We start from the raw sequence: 22063 nt of genomic DNA, 5'->3' as shown, positions 1-22063 counted from the left end.
AGGCCATTTCCTCGTGTGTTTTTTTAAAGCAGGGCTGCTGTTAGGACCAAGATGCCCAAACAGCTGCAGACCTTATGCCAATTTGGAATCTGGGTGTGTGTGGAAATCTAGCCACACACACAGAAGATACTGTATCTCCGTAAAAGAAATAGATAAAAGTGTTTATTTCTACAACAGCAGCAGCAGGCAGCAGCGAGGCAGAGCTTTTACTTGCTATTAAGAAAGATATCTTCAGAAAACGGACACAGCACTCACTGGTCAAGTTATCATCTCCGTCTTCTGCAATCTGCTCTGTGTCGCTGTCATCAAATTTGATGTCTTTGAACCACGACGGCTCAGAATGGCCCTCCACGGAGTTGACCGAATCACTGTCTGGAGAAGGAGTTTCAGAAAATTCTGTGCTCTGCGGGAGAAACAGACATTTCTCTCACTATATTTGCTAGCATCCTTGGATTAAGTACAATTCCTTCATTAGAATATACGAATTCATACAAAACTTTGTATTTGCTTTAGAAGGTACTGGACTACGTTATACCAGGTGAGCAAAAATAAATGTGAACAATCAAGTGGGGGGCAGTTAAGTGTAGCTTTCAAAATAATGTTAACTGACCGCAAAGCATAAAAGTGGAGAACCTGTGGCTCTTCAGATGTTGCTGGACTCTCAGCTTCCATCAGCCACCATGATCAATGGCCAGGGCTGACGATGATGAATTTATATTCCGCTTACATGCAAAAATGGATTCTAAGCCGTTTACAACTATAATATCCATCATAAAAACAATACATAAGTAGAAAGGGTTCCCCACCCCAAGGCAATCAGGACGTGCTCATGCAAATATGCATTAATCACCCCCCTGGACCCACCCGGTCAGCCCCCAGGATGGGCCAATGATACAATGGACGGTCAAAAGCACCTTGTTCACATCCTCAGGCCTCTATCACTAAAACTGACCCCGCAGAACTGGACATCTGACCAGAGGCTGTATTAGCATCAAGATCAGTATGCAGGCAAATGATATTGTCTTCACTGAACTTATTGCGGTAGGCCTTTGATGGTCCCGGTGGCCCATTAAATGGGGCTTTTTCACCACTTGAAAGTTACCTGGGGACACAGTGATGGGAGTTGGAGAAGTCTAGCAACATCTAGAGAACCACAGGTTGCATTTTTCTGCAAGCGGCAGTTCCATTTTCTCTATATTTGATTGTGTTTTCGCAAGTTAATGTTGCAAAAGGAAAGAGAAAGAGTTCTAGAAATACGATAAAGAGCAGGAACTGCACGGGATTGTGAGAGGGCAGAGGTAGATGTAGGCTTACTCTGAAGGGATAAATCTAAAAGTCTGTAAAACTTAGTGTGCATAGATATATATTTAAGTCGCATGAATTTTGTATAAATATGTAGCACAAATATGCTGACAAAATATAAGATAATTGGAACCTATACATTTAATAATCAGGAAACCAAGAACAATAACAATTCAATGTTGTATATGCACAAAAAAGCTAGTCATGGACTAGTGATAAATAAGGAACTGTGAATATTTTTGACAGTAAAAGTGAACTAAAGAGCTCTGTAGCCATTGAAATTGCAAGGCTTTAATCAAAGTACCGGTAGATAATTCTGGGCAGCTCAGGAGAAAAAAACATGATTCAAATCACCTGGAAATCACCAGAAGAAGTGTGCATGCACACGAAAGCTCATACCAAGAACAAACTCAGTTGGTCTCTAAGGTGCTACTGGAAAGAATTTTCTATTTTGTTTCAAAAAACCTATTTACTGTATCTATCTTTCTCCAAAAGCAGAGGTGGATAACTTTAACTGTTTGTTGTAAAACACTGTGGCCCATCAGAAGACTAAAGCAAAGAAAGTATTTCTGGATTGGATAAACTTGTCTCATCTCTGTATCCACCCAATAAATCATTCAGGTTATTGAAATTTGCATGAAAGCCATATATATTTAGGTGTATAAACGGCCATGTTCATGCTAGAACGCACTAAATATGGCATCCAGATTATCCCGTAATCTTGAAAACTATATGCAGCCCCTTCAGATACTTCTATGTGGGGCACCAGGAAAGCATGTCGGGGTTTCCAATTACATCAGCTACACTCCGACTGCATACTTCTGTAACAAAATCCCTTAAGTAAAAAACCAATAATTCAGCTGGCCACAATTCCCACCTGCCCCAAACATACACATTTTCCTACAGGCTTTAGAGCCCCACTGGCGATTTCTCATTCCCTTCACACCCATATTCTTCATAAGAAACTTCATAGGAAACTAGCAGGGCAGGATCCCTTCTGTACCTAAACAGTAGCTAGCAGCTCCTCAAATCCTGGGAACACAGCCAAAGTGTTGTGCTGAAATGCAGCCTTTGCCCCAAGGTTAGTACTCTCTGCCCATGGAGGAAAGATACGCATTTACTACTTGAGCAATCCTCTAGCTGACCAAATAAAAAGTGACATCAATCTGTTCCATCTACAATGCCAGCTCTGACCTTTTCCACAGATTAACTCTACAAATGCAGTTCTAAAGCGAGGTCCAGAACTTCCAGGAATTGCACTTGAACCACGTTTCGACGCGAAGGCAGAACGAAAAGCAATTCTACTCAAATTATGTTTGCACATAATTCAGGTTCAGTGCTCCTGAAACACTTCAAATGATTCAAATGGCTTTATTCCTTCCCAGGTGGGTCTGTCAAGTATAAGCCCTCTAACATTGCCATAAATAAGTAGGGCTATAGGAACTCTGCACTAAGGATTTCTTTAAAAAACAAAACAAAACTCCACCAAGGTAAATTGAAGTCTGCAACAAACAAAGCCATAATTCGCTTTGTATTTGCATTCACTGGTGATGCAAATTAAGCAAGTTTTACATAATTTCTCTCCATTTTGCATAGTTGTTTGGAAACAAGGACAACTTCATTTAATGGATTGCAGCTTCAGTCAATTTCTGGTACACACAGAGTGCAACAAGGAGCTGTAAAGGCTTAGCCATTGACAGATGACCCCTTATTCAGCAACCATTCAAGCTTCCAAGATTCCACCCAGAATTATTCACACATTTGCAACCAAAGGAGCTCTCTGGCAACCGAAGAAGTTAAACACCTTCTCTTTTAGATAAGAGCTAAAGCCACTATCACAGAGGTCTTTTTTATTTCTAGTTTACAAGGGTTTTCACAGCATTACAATAAAAGGGGTCCCTTATTTTCCCCACCCCATTTCCCCACCTCCTCTTGCCCCCATGTTCCTCCCCTTAAAAAAAAAGTTCATTTTAGTTTCAGCACTTTCATTTCTAATATATACATGACACTGGACTTTTTCTGGCACTTGCACAACCACCGGTCACCAGATTTCACCCTGAGTCAAACTGATTTGATTCTACATCTGCAACTAAGGCAAAAATAAAGGCAGATCAGCTGGCATACTGTAAACAGGTTTACACACTACACTAAGAGAAAACATGGGTTGGCATGAATGAGCAAATGGATGAGGGTTGAGCCACTCTTTAGCATCACACCCAACCAAGGTTTGTGGACTGTCTTGCTCCAGAAAAACGAGAATCTGCAACCAAGGTTTGTTCTTGGTTTGCCGCTTGTGGTTTGTCTGGAGCGAGACAAACCATGAGCCTTGGTTAAGATGTAATTCAAGCCAAACCATGGCTCAGCCCTGGATAGCAGGACAACCAGGGAAGGGGCGCAGTGGCCACATTCTTCACTCCAGGAGTCCTGGGGTGTTTGCTTGCTCACATTAAGCCGTGATCTGGCTCACTAAGGCATTACATGTGAACTGGGTAGTTGGCTGTTGTCTCCAAGCCGCTGCTACAGAGATCAGAAAACGAAATGGTATAAAGTCTGTGGCGGCCTTTGAGTGAGCCTGGAGAAAAACATTGAGTGTTAGAAAATGAAGCTGTGTTTGGGATTGTAGAAGGTTTTGGATATAAATAAAGGATAAAAGAAAAATGTTAAGTACTTTCACAAGCAGAAAAGGAACGCTTATCAGGAAAGACAGGAAGTCTACTTATTAGTGATTTAAGTATTAAATTTAGGTTTAGGTTATGTATATAACCTAGGTTTATGTTAATCTTTCTTTTTAATTATTCACAAATTTATTCCTCTATTTATTTACTTATTTTATATTTTTCTTTTATTATATTGTTTATAGTATTAGTATGACATTGTTGTGCTAGAAATAGGGAATTAAATGTTGTTGTTGTTCAGTCGTTCAGTCGTGTCCGACTCTTCGTGACCCCATGGACCAGAGCACGCCAGGCACTCCTATCCTCCACTGCCTCTCGCAGTTTGGCCAAACTCATGTTAGTAGCCTCGAGAACACTGTCCAACCATCTCATCCTCTGTCGTCCCCTTCTCCTTGTGCCCTCCATCTTTCCCATCATCAGGGTCTTTTCTAGGGAGTCTTCTCTTCTCATGAGGTGGCCAAAGTAGGGAATTAAATAGTTTTGTACAAATTATATATGAGGGATAAAAAGGAAATGCTGTTGAGTGAATGATGGGGGGGGGGGAAAGACTCGTAACTGTGTACTTGAATACTTTATTAGCATTTGGAAATAGAACATACGATATGGAGAATATGTAAAATATGCAAAACTATGTAAACGATTGTAAAAGGATGGATGTTTATAACAACAATAAAATTAAATAAAAGCAAAAAAGAAAGAAAAAGAAAACGAAGAAGTCAGGTGCTTTGGGAAAGCAAAGACAGCATCTTCCACTGCGCCTCACTGAGTACTGCAGTATATGCACATCCTAGACCAGGCATCCCCAGCCTTCGGCCCTCCAGATGTTTTGGGGACTACAATTCCCATCATCCCTGACCACTGGTCCCGTTAGCTAGGGATGATGGGAGTTGTAGTCCCAAAATATCTGGAGGGCCGAGTGCCTGTCCTAGACCCAAGGCAGATCCCATGTCACTGCACAGAGTCCCACATTGCCCCTGCCCAATCTCACGACAGCAATGTGGAACAGGGACGACTAAAGCACTAGAAATGCCTCAACTCCAGAGTCTTCGAGCAGCACTTACATCCAGCTAAGTGAAAGTCTTGGCTGTGGCGTTGGAGTGCAACTTGAGAAAGGAGCAGCTAAATGAATCAGGATATATCCCGCCACAACAGCATTGCATTGCAGGCATTTCATTTTTTAAAAAAGATTGCCCCAAAATCCAACAGTGGGTGAATTCCTGCCCCCCCCACCAAGCCCATTGATTGCATTGTATTATCTTCTCCAGGACATTGGGGGGGGGGTGGACGGACTGCCCACCAGGCAATGACTCATTTTGATTTATGCTTCCCTTCCAGATGCCCCACTAGCCCAGAGTACTGGCACAGTGCGTCAGAGCAAGCCAGAAGTTCCTAGATGTAAACAACGATTCCCACCGACTACATGCCCAATTACTATTGTGCCTCACCTTTTGGTACATTCATAAATTATGCTCCTATGTCAGAAAGCTACCAAGGTCTTTGCCATAACCTCTCCAGCTCACCCCCATAGCGAAGAAGCCACTACTGTCAAACATTTGAGCCATTAGCAAATAGTTAAATTGTTCAGCCTCTTCCTTGAATTTGATTGAGTCGCATTACGGGCGTCTTTAAGGCTGCCGCAAAGCCCTTAATGAGAAAGCTTTCGGGGAGCAAACAATCTAGTACAAAACACCTTTTTCTGAGAACACTTAAACCGATCTGTGCTTGATACGTCCCATTTCTAAAAGTCACCTTTTTTTGTTAAAAACTTTCCCTTTATCCCGTTTCCTCCCGATCCACCAACTTCTCTTCTCCAGTTACCTGGAAGATCCCTACCTTTCTTTTCACGGAAGGTTTCGCAGCCTTCTTGCTACATTTCTTGACCTTAAGTGAATTAGTTTACATTAGTGACTTATCAAGAGTTTTCTTTTGCACACCTTTTCAAACAAGCAAACACACGGCCTGAATACACAGCCTTGGGGAAACTGCCAGGGCCCATTAGGGTTTTCTTTATATCTGGGTGAACAAAAAGTCGGAAACCACTACACAACACAGCAGAAAGCAATTCTTTCAGCAGCCCAATTCACGTGTGAAATCACTGCGCACATACACACACAAAATCCATACCTGCAGTGGTCTGTAGAGTGCATACTCGTCTCTGAAAATCTGGTCGTGGTGGCTGACGCAATCCAGCCAGCGCCCGTCTACCAGAGCCTGACCAATTGCAATAGCTTGAGCTCTGGAAGAAAGATGGGTTTCGAATCGCAAGTGAGTTACCAAAAACATTTATAAGCCCAAAGTGAAAGCTTCACAAATATGGAGTTGCAGTCTTTATTGTTTGTAAAAGACACTATTTAGCGGGAAGAAATTCCAATGAAAATCCTCGTTGTTACTATTTTAACATGGTTGTTTATTTGTATATATTTTAAAATTTTATATGTGTATGTTTTATGGGGCAATTTATTTTATTAGGCATGTATCGCAATGCCTAATATTTTTCTTTTTTTGAATTCATTTTTATTGATTTTACAAATACAAAATGCAGATAAACAAAAAGTAAACAAAACAAAACATATCTATATAAAGAGATTTTCCGAATCTCAGGACTTCCCCCCATCCCCTCCATGGGGTCTCATTTTAAACATCTACAACTGCATATTCATCCATACTCCAATTCTTATATCAAACCATATTACCCAGTGATTTTTACGCTACATCTGAATGAAAATCCTGCTCTTGTTTCCATCTGATTACCGTGGTCTCCTAAGTAGCTTATAAATTTCTCCCATTCTTTTGTAAAGTTTTTATCCTCTTAGTTTCTGAGTTTTCCAGTCAGTTTTGCCGTCTCGGCATTGTCCATCAGCTTGATTCGCAATTCCTAATAAAGGTTTGGCCAAGTACTGTAAGTAAGCAAATCTAAAAAGCATAGCTCCAAGCATTTTCCCACTTGAGCCACAATTTCTCGGTCTTGGTCCAAGTGGTTTTGCCTTTGCTGCGACACTTTCCCTGGGAAAGGCCTCTCCTGGGCCCTAAATCAGAACAAACGGAAAACCATGGGAAACCCGATGGCCATTTGTTCCAATTGGGTTTCCCCAGGGGGAAATGACAGGGCAAGTGGAAGTATGGAGAAGCCCTCAGCCAGGCTTCCATAATCTGGTTCTCTCCAGATGGTTAGGATAGCAACACCTATCTGGGACTGATGAAGGCAAAGTTTGCAAATTGTTTTGGACAGGTTTTCCCAGATAAACGGCATATAAATGTTAGTTTTTTTAAAAAAGAAAATGGTCCACATAGCATGCTTCATAAACGGTCAATGTTGGAAGGGTCTTCATTGGAGAGGAACATATTTTCCCTTTAGAACACTCTGTGTGTTCTGCTGTTTGGAATATTATAATATTAAGACAAATATGAACGTGCAGGCTATGACACATTAGCAGTACTGGAATATTTTTAAATCACAGAATTGTGGAGGTGGAAGGGACCCTGAGGGTCACCTGGTCCATTCCCTATCATGACGAGATTCTTATTTTAAAAGCTGGTTATTTTTTTCAACTGCAGCACATTTAGGTCAGAGCGAAATGGACAGATGGAAGGAAGGAAGGAAAGTTGAGGACTGCACACATTTTAATTGAATGCAGACTGCAAGGGGTTATAATAATAAGGAATAAATGTTTAAAACAGATTGGGACTCAGCAGAAAAAGCAAAATAATAATTTGAGGGATGGCAGTTATATTACATTCACAGGAGAACCACCGATTTAGAACAAGCCCAAAAACAACTACCTTACGATAACAGAGTAGCATTTTCTACCCAGCAAAATTACCTTGGATTAGAAATGGGATAGGGGTGGGTGGGTTGAGGGTTTAAGCTTTGTAATACCGTTTGCATTTCATAATTTGGTTGCAATCTAAAAAATAAATACAGAGAACACACTCCCTTCATGGATATATCTAGTTCAGAAAAGCCCATTAATCCTCTGAGCCATGAAGTAACCATACAGTCATGAACTCAGAGTTGCCCGGTACCTGGTAGTGACGTGGCCGTTCCTCATGAGCCAGTTGACCAGCTCCTTCCCCACGATACAGTTGGGGTGAGTTCGCAGCCAATAGCGATGATCCTGGAACTCCATGCCACTGTTGTGATGGCATATTTTCTTCCACAGGTCCTTTAGCTGGACTGAGTCCTGCGAGGCAAGAGTGATGACACTTTTAGATAGCATCTGTTTGGTGGGCTTAAGTGTTCTCGCCGTCTTGGGAAGTGCTGTTTACATCTGTTGCAAGTGATTTGCACCGTCCCCACCCTGCAATCCACCAAAGGCAGTGTTCTGTTATACACATTCATAAAAAGGCAGGGCTATGTATATGCGTGGTACGTGAGTATGTACAGGTGAAACTCGAAAAATTAGAATATCGTGGAAAAGTCCATTTATGTAAGCAATTGTTTTCATTAGCTACTGGAGTTTAATATATGAGATAGACTCATGACATGCAAAGCGAGATGTGTCAAGCCTTTGCTTGTTATAATTGTGATGATTATGGCGTGCAGCTGATGAAAATCCCAAAGTTGAAATTGTTAATTTGGGGTTCTCATCAGCTGTACGCCATAATCATCACAGTTATAACAAATAAAGGCTTGACATATCTCGCTTTGCATGTCACGAGTCTATCTCATATATTAGTTTCACCTTTTAAGTTGAATTACTGAAAGAAATGAACCTTTCCACGATATTCTAATTTTTCGAGTTTCATCAGGAGAAAACTTGACCAGTATCTTATTGTTATCTTTTTTTATTCTGACTGCAAGCACTTGCGGAAGGGGGAGAAAGGTTAAAATGTCGAACTTCCCTTCTTCACCAGCAGACATGTGTGTCCGTCTGTTGATTCTGTCTTCAGGAAGAGCAATAAACGAAGCTCTGCTGAACATTTTGTGCTCTTGACAATTAGAGCAGCTAACTAGAGAATGTTTGGCTCTCCCTAACATCAGGCAGCCCTTTGAAGCAGCAGTGAATACCACAATGTATTACAAATCATAATTAGAGATAATTCAGACAGGCACACTCATTCAAAAATTATATACAAATTATTACTATTACTGTTATTAAATTTCTGCTCCACCCTTCCTTCCAAAGGAGTCCAGGCTGGCAACATCAAGCAAGCACCTGCCTGTCTGAGACATCATCTCAAACAAAATACTTTTCAACAGAAGTAGTTGAGATATTTAGCTGAACGTCATATGGGAGAGGAGGTCTTACTTAAGCGCAATATGCATGCTTGCATATAAATTAGTCCTACGATACTGAAGCAACAGTATCCTAGAAAAAGACAGTGTGGTGTAGTGGTTAGAGACCTGGGAGGTCAGGGTTCAAATCCCCACTCGGCCACAAAGCTCATTGGGCGACCTTGAGCCAATCACCGCCTCTCAGCCACACAGGGTAGTTGTGAGGATTAACTGAGCAGCAGGAAAACCACGTACACCACCTTGAGCTCCTTGCAGAAGAAGGTGGGATATAAATGCAATAAATTAAATATATAGAACTGGCCTTACAGCAAGTGAGGAAATGGCATGGACAGCACACACACACACAAACGAAATAAAGTGCTAGCATTTTCTCTTGCAAAGCTGGTTCAAAACAACCAACGCAGTTGCATTCTCAGACCCAACGACACAAGGGTTTAGCAATTCCTTAAAGGTTTTTTATATATAGTTGCTAAACTTTCCATGCTGAAGCTGAAAACTCTTACATCTCCTCAAAATCTAGGCAGTCGTATAAAAGTAACTTTTCAAACATACATATAGGATTATAATGAAGATAAAATGGGATATCCCACGAGGGTGGGTTGCAAATAGCATTACAACAGTTCATAAACTGCAGCCAGAGAACAGCACAAGGTGACTGCACCTAAGAAACAGGGCGCCCCAAAGCAGCAAGACACTACAGATTTCTGCAAGAAGAATGAAAGATAGATAGATAGATAGATAGATAGATAGATAGATATATCTGCTTGGCTTGTACCAGGAGAATTTTGCGCTCGTCCTCGTTGGCCTCCTTGGCATATGTGCGGTTAGCTTGTGGACTGACAGATGTCTCATAGGAAGGGACCATGGGCGATCCAGAGCGATCCAGGGACAGGTTAGTAATGCTGGCTGATCTGGCGGGAGAAAGAAAACAATGCATACAGTCTTTAAGCTCACTCCAGCTCTTAAAAATTAAAGTTTAACAGAGCAGGTCCAAGATTTTACAACATGAGGTAAGGTAAGGAACCTCCCAAGTAATGCCCATCTCTCTCTCTCAAAGTCAATTTAGCGTTTTGAAAATCAACAACTGGAAATAAGCTTTTGGGATCTCAATGCAAAACTATTAAGCTGATTTACCCCATGTGAAATTCTTCCCCCTTCCTCAAATAGTAAGAAGGAGCCTGCTTGATATACTAAACCCCTCCCCTGTCCATTAACTCTAATATGGCGGAAATTAACATCAGTCTATTTAATAATAATTCTGAGGACCAACTTCCATTTCAGGGCAACCTTTGACGGGAAAACTTTGGGAGCAAATTGGAGCCTCAGACTAGATGACCCTCAGGGTCCCTTCCAACTCTACAATTCTCTGATTCTGTGTGAAGGCATTTCTTACAAACAATGGCTCTGGCAGGACTGCTTCCTTGCCATAAGTCTGGCAATGGAAAGTAAAACACCAGGCCTTGACCATTTCAAGAGTAAAGGAGTTTGAGAGACACTGATCTTCCAGCTGACCTAAGTATCTAAGGCAATCTGTACATCTTCTGCTGTGGAAAGAAGAAACGAGCCCTGGAAGTTAACCTCCACATAATCCTGAGGACATATGACGTATATGGCCAAAGATCAAGATTCGTGAGATAGGTCACGGCAACACACACAATTACCCACTCACCCCAAATACTAGACCAGTAGCAAGACTAAGGTTTGGACCAGCAAGAACACCCTGGTCCACAAAAAGGTGCCACTATCAGTCTTTGTGAACAGCCCACTAAATGCCCCAACAACCCAGAGAAAGGACCAGCGACAGCAGGGAAAAGTTATTCCACATGTCCAACATCTCTGATGTCATTCACTCAGCCCGAGACCTGAACTATGGACTTCACGCTGTGTTTGCAGATCTCTTGCCATCTATCGAGGGCAACACAGTGATGTCAAGCAAATACCGTCGTAATGTCGCTGCATTAGCAAAGGACGCGGTCATCTTTTGACAGAAAGTCAGTGTCATTTTAAGACCTCGTCTGCAGAAATAAACCTTACAGAGGAGCCACAGTGTGCCATTTCCACAGGTGCGGCATCACACACACATAAGCATGAGAGAGGGTGGCTCACCTATTCCGAGCAGGAGACTTCCCTGCTTCCTCTTGAACTGATCCAAGACGTGTTGATAAAGTGGAAGATGAAGAGTCTGGGTGAATCAAGCTGCAAGTAAACGACACTGTTTTAAAGCAGCAATTAGCACCAAATTACTGCACTTAAAGCAAGCCATCATTATTACACTACATTATTACACTCAGTGAGTTCTCCCAGGACTTAAAAAGCAGCGGATTTATATTCTTTACAATTGTTCTTCAAAAGGAGAAATGTTTTAAAGTGCTTCCTTAAAAGCTGTAGCAAGCAACAATTTCCCAAATGCTGTGGAAGATTGCAATTCTGCAAGGGGGAGGCGGAACTAAGGATAAGAAAAACAAAGTCATTTAAAAGTGCAGTCGTACTTTTACGCCTTGGGAGTTGAACGTTCCGGCTCCTGAAAGATCAAAACCCTGGATCGAAACATCCGGCGGGGCTTCTGCAGCTTCTGATTGGCTGCAGGAGCTCCCTTCAGCCAATCAGAAGCCACGCTTTGGAAGTCGAACGTTTCGGAAGTCGAACGGATTCTATTTGACTTCCAAGGTACGACTATAACAAGAATCTTCTCTATGCATCACTGTTCCCCACTCCACATCACAATATCATTAGAATTTTGCAGTTGGGAATATGAGGTCTTAAAGTCTTTTTATAGTCTGAAAAGATCAGGGCAGGTTACATATCCCTGTAATCCAGGGCTGTGAAATATTAAATCTGTTTTATTGGCCACCCAGAATTGCTCTCAATTATTTCTGCAAGCCGAGTTTCTTTTGGTCAGGGATGGGGAAGGAGATGCCACCTACATCAAAATGCCCTCCAGGAGAACAGCAGTTGTTTACAGTGGCCAATGCTGCTAAAGAAAAGCAGTCTGTACATGCTCAGAGACATTCCTCTATACCGAGAGTTCAGTTCCAGGAGTATGCTGGCTGGGGAATGCATACGCCCATCTCTCAATGTTTCGACCCTAAGGAAAATAATTGTTTTCAACTCACAGACAGCAGAGGGTGCTGCATTCAAATTTAGAAAGTGAAAGAGAAACAAGGCAGGATTTATCCCTCACACCACAGGTCAGATGTTATTACTACAGCTGCTCACTGATGAGCAACTTCAGTGTTTGCCTACAGATGTTGCTGGAGGGTTCTCTTCATTGCAGCAGCTAATGTTAACATATTGCAACCTGATCCATCACAAGGAGGCCGCGAAACCACGTCTCAACTGAACCCTTTCACAGAATTCCAGCCTCATTAAAGCTGCAGGGTTGCTAAAAGGACTCGGACCGAGAAGAGCAGTCTAAATTCACTTTGGGATTTAAAAAATATGCACCTCCCCCTTTCAGATTCAAGCTAGGAAAGTTCGGGCACTCAAAGCGTGTCCAATCATGCAACTTTTTTTTTTATCAACATCCATCAGACTTATTGAAAGATCCCCAAGCAGCTTACATTTAAAAACATATACGTAAATACACCTTACTGTTTTTTTAAAAAAAAAATCATAAAAACTGATCACTGATAGAACCTTGAGCTATCAACCTTTCCCTTTTATTGCGGGAAATTCCCTTAATATAGTGTAAGGTGGCTGCTCATGAGTAACCAGGTTGACGCAAACTTCTGGAAACTAAGTTCCTTTATTGTGCAGATATTTACAGTGCAGCTAAAGAAAGAACGCCCAGCTCATCCTTCTGCAGCGTCTGGGAATGACCCCTTCCGGTTCCTAGCCCAGCATAAAAGGCGCGGAATGCGGAACCCCCGCCTCCCCCCTCTACGTCTTTCCCCCCCTGTGCAAAAGGGGAGACAGAAGGGGTGCTTCGCCTCCCGTTTCTGCTTGGTGCGAAGGCTCTCTTCCCCTGTCACAGCCCCGGCTCCCACTTCCTGTCTCCATCTCCCCCTCCCCACTAGAGGAATTACTGCTCCTCCCACTGGACAAAGATGAAGAACTCAGCATCGGAGACGGGGGTTCGCGATACTGATAAAGCCCTGGCACCGCCTTGGCTTCCGGCGAGGGCAGTCTCCTGACAATATAGCATTGGGAAACAGCAGGGAGGGTTGACAGCTATGGGGCTAGAAACTCTCTCCTGTGCCAATGAAACCACCAGATTGTGCTTATTTCCATCGTGGCAGATCCAGGCCACTGGAACAATGCAGGAGCAGAGGGCCTGACCCAAAGGTCTCCTTAACTGCAACAGTTCTCCCCTTGCTCACATGGGATGAGGAATCATAAAACCACAGAACTGTAGAGTTGGAAGAGACCACGAGAGTCATCTAGTCCAGTGTTTTTCAACCACTGTTGCCTGGTGTGCCGTGGGAAATTACTTTATATATAGTCAATATAGGCACAGAGTTAAATTTTTTAACATTTTCTAATGGTGGTGTGCCTCGTGATTTTTTTCATGAAACAAGTGTGCCTTTGCCCAAAAAAGGTTGAAAAACACTGATCTAGTCCAACCCCCAGTGTTACAGGAATCTTTTTGCCTAACTGGGGCTCAAACCCATAACCCTGAGATCATGCTCTATCAACTGAGCTATGCATGTGGAAGCCAAACGCACAACACCATATTTTAATGTATTTGATTTTTGTTGGAAGCCGCCCAGAGTGGCTGGGGAAATCCAGCCAGATGGGCGGGGTACAAATAATAAATTATTATTATTATTATGCATGTGGACCCAGCAGGTTTTAAAAAAATTGTTGTAGTAGTAACCAAGCTGAATATCACGGAAGATAGGAGAAATGTATTTCTATATGCATGTGCAGCGGCGAGGATGTTGATTCCTCAAAATTGGAAAGGGGAGAAAATCCCAACAATTGAGGATTAGCAGATTAAATTAGTAGAATATATGAATTTAGCAAAAATGACAGCAGCGATTAGAAATGTCCCAAAACAAAAAATCAAAAGCGAGTGGAAATATGTGGAGGATTACTTGATTAAAGAAGGTATAAAAACGGAATTGGTGATTTGTCTAGAATGAGACACATAAGGGAATATATAGATGGATAGTATATTATATGACAGATTGATGCATTTGCTAGATGGTGGTATTGTATGGCGAGGAAAAGTAAGAAATGTTAAAACCTAGAGGGAAACGATACACAAATGACGGGGAGTCATTGTTTTTATTTTTCATTTTTATTTTTGTTGTTTTTTGGGGGGTTATTGGTTATCCTTTTTGTGATTGTGTTTGTATTGTATGATTTGCATTTTCTTTGTTGTATATTTGTGCGTGAATGTATTCTTTTAAAATATTTTGAAATAAAGAGTATTTATTAAAAAAAAATAAAGCTGAAAGTATGCGAAAATGAATCAATGGCATGTTCTTCGCGCACCTCTACTTGTCCCCTTCCACTGTTGTTTCCTTGTGTCTATCGTAAGATTGCAAGCCCTTTGGGGTCGGAAGAGGAAAGTGTCTCAGTGGCACCTTGCAGACTAACGGGTTTATTGTGGCGTCTGGTTTTGCAGACATTTGATGAAGTGGACTCTCATTCAAGGAAGCTTATGGCACGATTAATGTTTAAGCCTTTGGGTGTAGAGAGAGACTGCATCTGCTGTGAGCGACAGACATGATTGAAGTCTTTAACAACCTAACTGCAGAGGAAGGGGCAAAGTCGCCCCAGTTGTATATCTTTTGCAGAATTCTTAGTCTCTCTCTCACACACAAAGTTACTGTATTCAGATACACAAACAAAGCTCTCTGCCTGCTCTTGCCTTGCTAATGTTAGGGTTCCGGGAACAAAAATTATGGTGAGAAGACAATATGGCAAAGTCAGTTAAGCCATTCCGCTATTGTCGGAAGCCATGGCTTATCAAAACCTGATGTGCAAAATCAACAGAATACCATAGCAACAGCCAGTGTGATTGGACCACTGCATTCAAGCAGAATATCGCAGACAAATTGTGTGGCTGGATGGACAAAAGATATTCCAAACACTTAAAACTAAGTGGATTCCCCCCCCCCCCAAACCAGATATATTAATACCTTTGCCAGGTAAGGTCTTCTTCGAGGAATATGTTGCGGCTGGCTTTTCTGCTGCCAACCGGAGTCCGCGGTTCCCCAGGATCCAATACTGACACACAGTTGGCAGAGTCAGACAGAGCATTCAAGTCTTCCCCGATGGAGTTACTCTCTGTGGAGTGAGCGTAGCTTAAGGCTATCTTACGGCAGTAAGTGCAAGCTCGGAGGTCACCTGTCGAAAAACAAGAAAGATTGAACAGCCTTGCCCTCTGCAGCAGGGAAACTAAGGATCCGAAAGAAAGTCTACTTTCTGAGATTGCTTTTCTCGCCAGGCCTTTGTACAATTTGAGAAGCTGTGAGTTGAAAGGAGCTCCCTCCTCTTGGAAGCATTCACTGTACGTGAGGCTTCTTCCACGAGCAGCCACTGCTTCCAAAAAGCACTTTTCCTCCCTCTCCCCTCCCCATCAGGTGATCAGGAAGGAAGAAAAACACTTTGGCGAACCACTCCCATTTCAGCCTCAAAGGCTCTAACAGAAAAGGGCAAATAGCAAAAGAGCTTTCAAGCAGCATTGCCCTTTGAAGTCCCAACAACTGGAACTTCAAAGCACAACATCACCTGACACCATCGTGACATCTCGCCCCACCCACCTGCCAAGTTTGGCCTGCCAGGAAGTGGGGTGCTAACCATCTAGCCCACCAGCCAGAAAATTTACGGGCAGGTACTGATTCCTGTGGACAATACATAACTAAACCAGGACAACTTCCTTCCTTGATCTTAAGGCCACTATCTGGAGCAGTGATTTCAACTACGGAAGCTCATTGACCTGGCTTTCCCACGGCTCTTGCCACAGGTTCTTCAGGCTGGGCATAAAAATGGGGAGTAAAGCCACCTGGTGGGACTTCTTCATGCTGAAAAGCAAGGTGGGGTGCCATCCTGGTGCAGTATCGAGAAAACCCCAGAAACATCACAAGAAGCTATAGTGTGATTTTTTGAAAGAAAGGGAAGGCACAGCACTGCTCAAGGTGCCATCTCTCATGCTGTGAAGTCAACTATACCCCCACAAAAATAACTGCATAATGTACATTTATGAACACAACGAAGCAAATTATTTCAAAGCAGGGAAGAAGGGAAAGACCTGCAAATACAACTAACAGTGTCCTACCTTTAACTTTGCATGGGACTATGAATGAAGAGGATGAAGGAGCGCATCATGTCTCACTTGCCATGTGGAAAGGCTCCATGCTCAGTCCTCCCACCCCAACCAAACAAAGACAACTTTCTCCCCTCTCCGAAAAAGGCCGAGATTTTGAACGCTTCATGCCTTACCTGTGTAACCCATGAATTTCCCAGGGATTTCCTGGTTGCAACAGCGGCTGCAGAAAATCTGCCCGCACAGCCGGCAGTGGTGCCTGCGGCGAAAGGTGGTAAATTTCTCGCTGCAGTCATAGCACTCCTTGCACTGGCTGTCCGGCATCCAATATTGCTTCAGATCACTGTCCTGGGGAGGGAATTAAATATTCAGCCTGGCCACAACACAAGGCAACAGATTTATGTAGGATATTTCTATCTCCGAAGCTAAAACAATACCATGGGAAGTCACAAGGCCGTGATGAGATTACATTTCCTCAATAACAGGCTAATTAGATTTCCCAGGGCAAGTCCTCCTTAGACACGTTGCCCAGTAGCACACTCTCTAGATTACCAAGTAAAAGTTTAAGTCCAGTAGACAATGGCCCAGCCATTCAACAAGTTGTGATCACACTCAGGCAATTCCTCCAGAGCGCCCCAGCGGAAATATGTAATGTTAAAGGCATTAAGCAGAGGACTCCTCCCTCCATTCAACCGAACCTTTAAAAGGCAGCCTTCTTCTTTAATACACAGGCATGGTTTACTCAAGCCAAAATAATTTCCCAGGTGTTATTACTAAAGCTATACAATTTGATCCAGTAAAGGATTCCTACCATCTCAGGAAGGCAAACTTTGCACATAACCCAGGGGTGAGGATGCCCAGGGGCTTCAACTTGGCATGTGAGGCCATTTCCCCCTAACCATGCCCACCAGTCAATCAACTGGCATCACTTGGTGACATCAGCTGATGGGCAGTGGGGGCAGGCTTCAATCCGGCTGGTGAAGCAGACCCTCACAGAGAGCAGGACTAAGACCTCCATTCATCAGCTGATGAACAGAGAGTTGACTCCTGCTGGGTGCTGGTTCACCGGAGCATTTCCAGTGCAGGATACACTGGCAACGCGGACCCCTTCCCCCACCCCCAAGAGTTGACTCTGACAGGTGAGCAAGACCACCCACGGGTCAACTGACATCAGATGATGGACAGGTGAGTGGCATCGCCCACCTGTCCAAGTTGGTGGAAAGATAAACATATGGACCGCTAGGCCAAAAGGGTTTCTCAACCCTGTTTTAACCCACCATTTCTCAAGAAGCATGTCCCATTAGGCTGAAAGCCTTAAATAAAAGCTCGTTTCCATCTATACTTCGTAAGCAATTAGTTTCATCCGAAAGCTGCCGAAATTAGTGAGGCTTAATCTTGCCTTAAGGGCTCGCGGGAACTTCTAGGAGCAGCAGGTAGTGCTGTTTCGAGAACAAGACAGTCTTTCGTAAACACCAAACACGACATGTGTTTCGTAGCAGCTCCATCATATTAACACCTCTCCCTCCTCCTCAAGCGTTACCTGGCTTTTTCCTTCCATGATTTCTTTTAGACGTTTTAAAACGGTACTGAGGCTTCGAAGCTGAACAGCCGTTCGAGGATCATGACCGCCAAGGAGAGGTTCTTCTCTTCGATTGTCTGAGGACAAGAGACATTAGCTACCCTTTGAGATAGATGTTCTCTTTGTGTTGCCTGCCTATCAATGGACATCTCTTTAGAATGCAGAAGATGTAACTTTAACTCTCGTAAAAAGACATTGATGCAAACTTTTTACAGTAAACACTGACCAATTGGAGGAGCTTTTTCCAGAGCTGAGTTGCTTCCTTGCATGAGAAATGGGCATTTTGCAATGATCCGAAAGGTATAAAATTTGGCATCCATCAAAACGTGTTTCCAACATGGAAGTTCTAATAGTACAGAATCTGAACCCACTTACTCGGAAGAAAGCCTGACTGATTCTAACAAAAAATTAACTCCAAGAAAGTATAAGTTAGGAAAACAGCCCTCAGATTCAACCATGAACCATTATTCTGTTAACAGTATGGCTGGCTTCCGTGAGATCAGCAGGGTTTTTTTTCTTTTTAAGAAGTTCAGAAATATAGGTAGCGCTTCTCGGTTTATTTTGAGTGTTAGGATAAGTAACTTGAAAGAAGCACATAAAAAACTTGCCAATACTACATTCCTCAACATACACACCTTGAGGAATTAAAAACAAAATCTATGTACAGTATATGAATAAGCTTACTTTTGTCGCTTTCACTGGAACTGTTACTGCAACATTCATATTGAGGTATTTAGCAAAAATATGCTTATGCAAGCAGAAGTCCTCTCCTCACAGTATAATAGCATACGCCACAAATAGCATACAGTAATAGTTTTGACCGTATTGTGTTTTTATCAACATTTGGAAATTTGTTCAAAAACAGATTTATGAAGCACACATCTTAACAAATTTACTGGATAATTTTCCAGCAGTTCACTACAACCTTCTGCTTCAGTTGCATGGTAATCCATAAAAATCACAGGAATTCACTGTTAGAAGTGTTCATCAGGAGCTGCGAACAGTTACATGACCAAAGCACTAACTTGCATTCATTTCAGTAAGTCGAGCTTATTTTCATTTCAGTAAGTCAAGCTTTATTTCCTACATTTACTGAACTCAAAAGTAGCTTCACATATAACAATTTCATTCATACGGAACCCAACAGGTTTGTGGATAAAACACACTAAAACTACTCACCCACACTTTAAAAGGCGAAAGGTTTATATGATCTGAAGAGAAACCCACACTTTAAAAAAGCTGCAATCCATTGCAAAGCAACATTTGCTAGCTATAGAATAAAAGGGTGCGTACACTTTAGCAAAGTTTCTTAATATCACTATACAAAGTTTCCCATTCTAACAAGCTGGAAACAGTACGCGCTGCAGACTTTCTAACTGTGCTCCTTTCATGGCATTCCTTTTTAAACGGGTGCTTTGTAAAACCTTTTTAAAATAACAACAACAACAACAACAACAACAACATCAAGTTTCTCACCAAGCGCATCGCTCTCCATTGGACCTGCATTTTAATTGGCGCTCCCTGGCTGAAGAGAAACAAACATGGCTCCTTTTGTATGTACTGCTTTATATATCACTGGTGTCAGCAGGAATGCTGGCAGCTCAGACCAGAAGCAAGCAAGTTAACTGTTGCTGTGCAATGGCCAACCTCCCAGTTTCGGAGGGATGAGGAAACAGCTTGCCTTTTAGACCAACTAAGTTTGCACGCACACGAAAGCTCATACCAAGAACAAACTTATTTGGTCTCTAAGGTACTACTGGAAGGAATTATTTTATTTTATTTTATTTTATTTTGTTTCGACTACGGCAGACCAAAACCTACCTGTAGCTTGCCTTTGTAAGAGTAGGACCTATGAAACACTCTGCGGCTACGGGTCATCTTCTAGCAAGTATCTAACTGCCTGGCAATACAATTCATTTCCTAAGGAAATTGGAGGCAAGGGGTTGTGGTATGGGATGGAGATGAGATGCTCTGCGATTGCCCTTGACCATTTCTATCAGGTACTAAAAAAAATGGCTGCCGCATCCAAATTTTTCGACTTACGAAGGGAAAGCGGCGGCGTGATACCTCGACTTGCGAGTTTTTTTAATGCAGTTTTCTCGACTCACGAAATTTTTCCCCTTCGGAGACAGCGCCTTTCGACTTATGAAAATTTCGACCTACAAGGGCGCATTCGGAACACATTATCGTCATAAGTCGAGGTACCACTGTATATAAAAATGCTGAACTATAATAAGCAAGCCTACAAACATGATTGTGGAGGCACTTTAAAAAACAGATTTTTTTTAAAAAAAAACACAAGTGATATATATTTTTTTATGAAATAAATAAGAAAAATAGGTAACACACACACACACACACACACACATAATATACAGACAAAATCTGCTAATCATTAAATGAATTATGAGGAACTAGAACTCCTACCATTTTGTCTAGTTTAATTAAAATCACTTGGCCACCCTTGATGTATCAAATTTAGTATCAAATTTCTGTAGCTTTCCCCATTCTTTTTTTCCTTTTACACAGAATACTTCTGCATGTGTAGTGATCCTGTTAATATTTAAAATGCTAACTCTGCAATTATACGTAGCGTTGAGGAGAATGGAAGCTGGGGGGTGGGGTGGGGTGGGGAGATTAGCTCAATACACTGTCGCACTTACGCAATTTTTCATTATGAACTCATAGAGCATGAAGGAATGTGCACTGTGCCCAAAGCCAACAGTGCAGAGGCGCCAAGCCTCAAGCCTTTTTGCAATCTCTTACAAATCTGCTAAAATCAAGCATATGCATGAAAGGGTCCGTTCTACAGTACCCCCATCTCCCCACCCAACCACACAAGGAACTTTAGTATTAAGTAGCACAGGAACCATAACTCCTGTTTTGAACATTTCAAATCTCACCTGGGCATATCATCTATAGCTGCAGTTCATGTGCAACTTTTGGGCGTGCGAAAACTAAACTTAATCTTACTGCTCAAGCAGGGTCAAGTTGTCTACACATCCCTAGACTTTCTGCTAAATGTTCAGGAAGACCCTGCTGCTGATGTGATTGTGGCACGTTGCAACCTATTCACCTGTGGGGTACATGAGGACATCCTCCTGGGGGGAAACCCCTATCTGCCTAGGCTGGCTACATGCCTGCCACAGGCAAGCAGCATTTCTGTGGCTTTTCCTAAAACTTGTTCTGAAGCAGCCAACCTTTGTCAGGCAGGCACAGGCCATCAGAAGAACTTCAGGCCAGTTCCTTGGGGACAATCACCCCCACGTTTCCCAGAGTTTGGACCACAGCCTGTTTCTGCACACCAAAGATAGCCATCCCTGGTGCATTCCAAACATTTTCACACTACAACTCCCATCAGCACAAGCCAGGATGACTGTTTCCAAGCTTCTCCTGTAGTTCTCTGGGCTAAACAGTGAAATTTTGTAATTAGCTAAAACTTGTGTCTTCATTGAATGGGTGGCGAGGGAAGGGTATGCAAGGAATAGGAGTCTGGGATGAATTCTCAGGAAGCTGGATGCTGGCCTCAATTGTGCCCAGATGCACTGGAAGCACTAGGGCTTGTAGGTGCAAACATATCTGCGGAAAGGAGCGCAGTTTACACCTCTTACAGCTAGGGAGATGGGTGATGATATCCAGATTAGGGATTCTGCCTGGAAGCAGAAATACAGTAAGAGTCCTATAGGTTTGCGAGTGAACTGATGGGAACAGACGACAATATCCATTTAGGCTTGGCTGGAGGCAGTGAGAGCTCAAGACAGGCAAGGGTGGGATTTGTCTCAAAAGATTTGAGAATCTAACAGAGAGCTTTCACAACTCCCTTTGCCTTTGGGGGATACTAGAAAAAAACACACACCATGAAATTGCAGGCAGAGTCTTGCAGCGAGAGAGTCTTTTGTTCAGGAAGTTTGGGATCAAGGGGTTAAGAAACAAAGGCAGCTAGTCTCTACCCACCACATCTAGAAATACCGAGGAGGAGGAGGGAAGCTTTAGGACTGTGCTTGCCTTGGGCTTGCTGAGAACAGCTGAAGAGTTCAGAGGAGGAGATCACTGAT

At 42.6% G+C, this 22063-nt stretch overlaps 1 protein-coding gene across 2 annotated transcripts in view; it reads right to left on the bottom strand.

Moving 5' to 3' along the window:
* PIKFYVE (phosphoinositide kinase, FYVE-type zinc finger containing) overlaps positions 1 to 22063 on the bottom strand; it is an 80461-nt gene that overhangs the window by 49423 nt on the left and 8975 nt on the right. For both annotated transcript variants that reach the window (XM_033170338.1, XM_033170346.1), the window contains exons 4-11: positions 17970 to 18085; positions 16606 to 16777; positions 15303 to 15510; positions 11320 to 11409; positions 9989 to 10124; positions 8001 to 8158; positions 6102 to 6213; positions 256 to 403 (exon numbers count right to left, since the gene is read on the bottom strand). In XM_033170338.1, the coding sequence (XP_033026229.1) occupies positions 256 to 403; positions 6102 to 6213; positions 8001 to 8158; positions 9989 to 10124; positions 11320 to 11409; positions 15303 to 15510; positions 16606 to 16777; positions 17970 to 18085 (1140 nt within the window). The remainder of the gene's footprint in view (positions 1 to 255; positions 404 to 6101; positions 6214 to 8000; positions 8159 to 9988; positions 10125 to 11319; positions 11410 to 15302; positions 15511 to 16605; positions 16778 to 17969; positions 18086 to 22063) is intronic.

The sequence above is a fragment of the Lacerta agilis genome, chromosome 1 (assembly GCF_009819535.1).
Source record: "Lacerta agilis isolate rLacAgi1 chromosome 1, rLacAgi1.pri, whole genome shotgun sequence".
Classification (NCBI taxonomy): domain Eukaryota; kingdom Metazoa; phylum Chordata; class Lepidosauria; order Squamata; family Lacertidae; genus Lacerta; species Lacerta agilis.
Note: the sequence above shows the minus strand (reverse complement) of the source record. Positions and strands in the feature narration are given on the sequence as shown.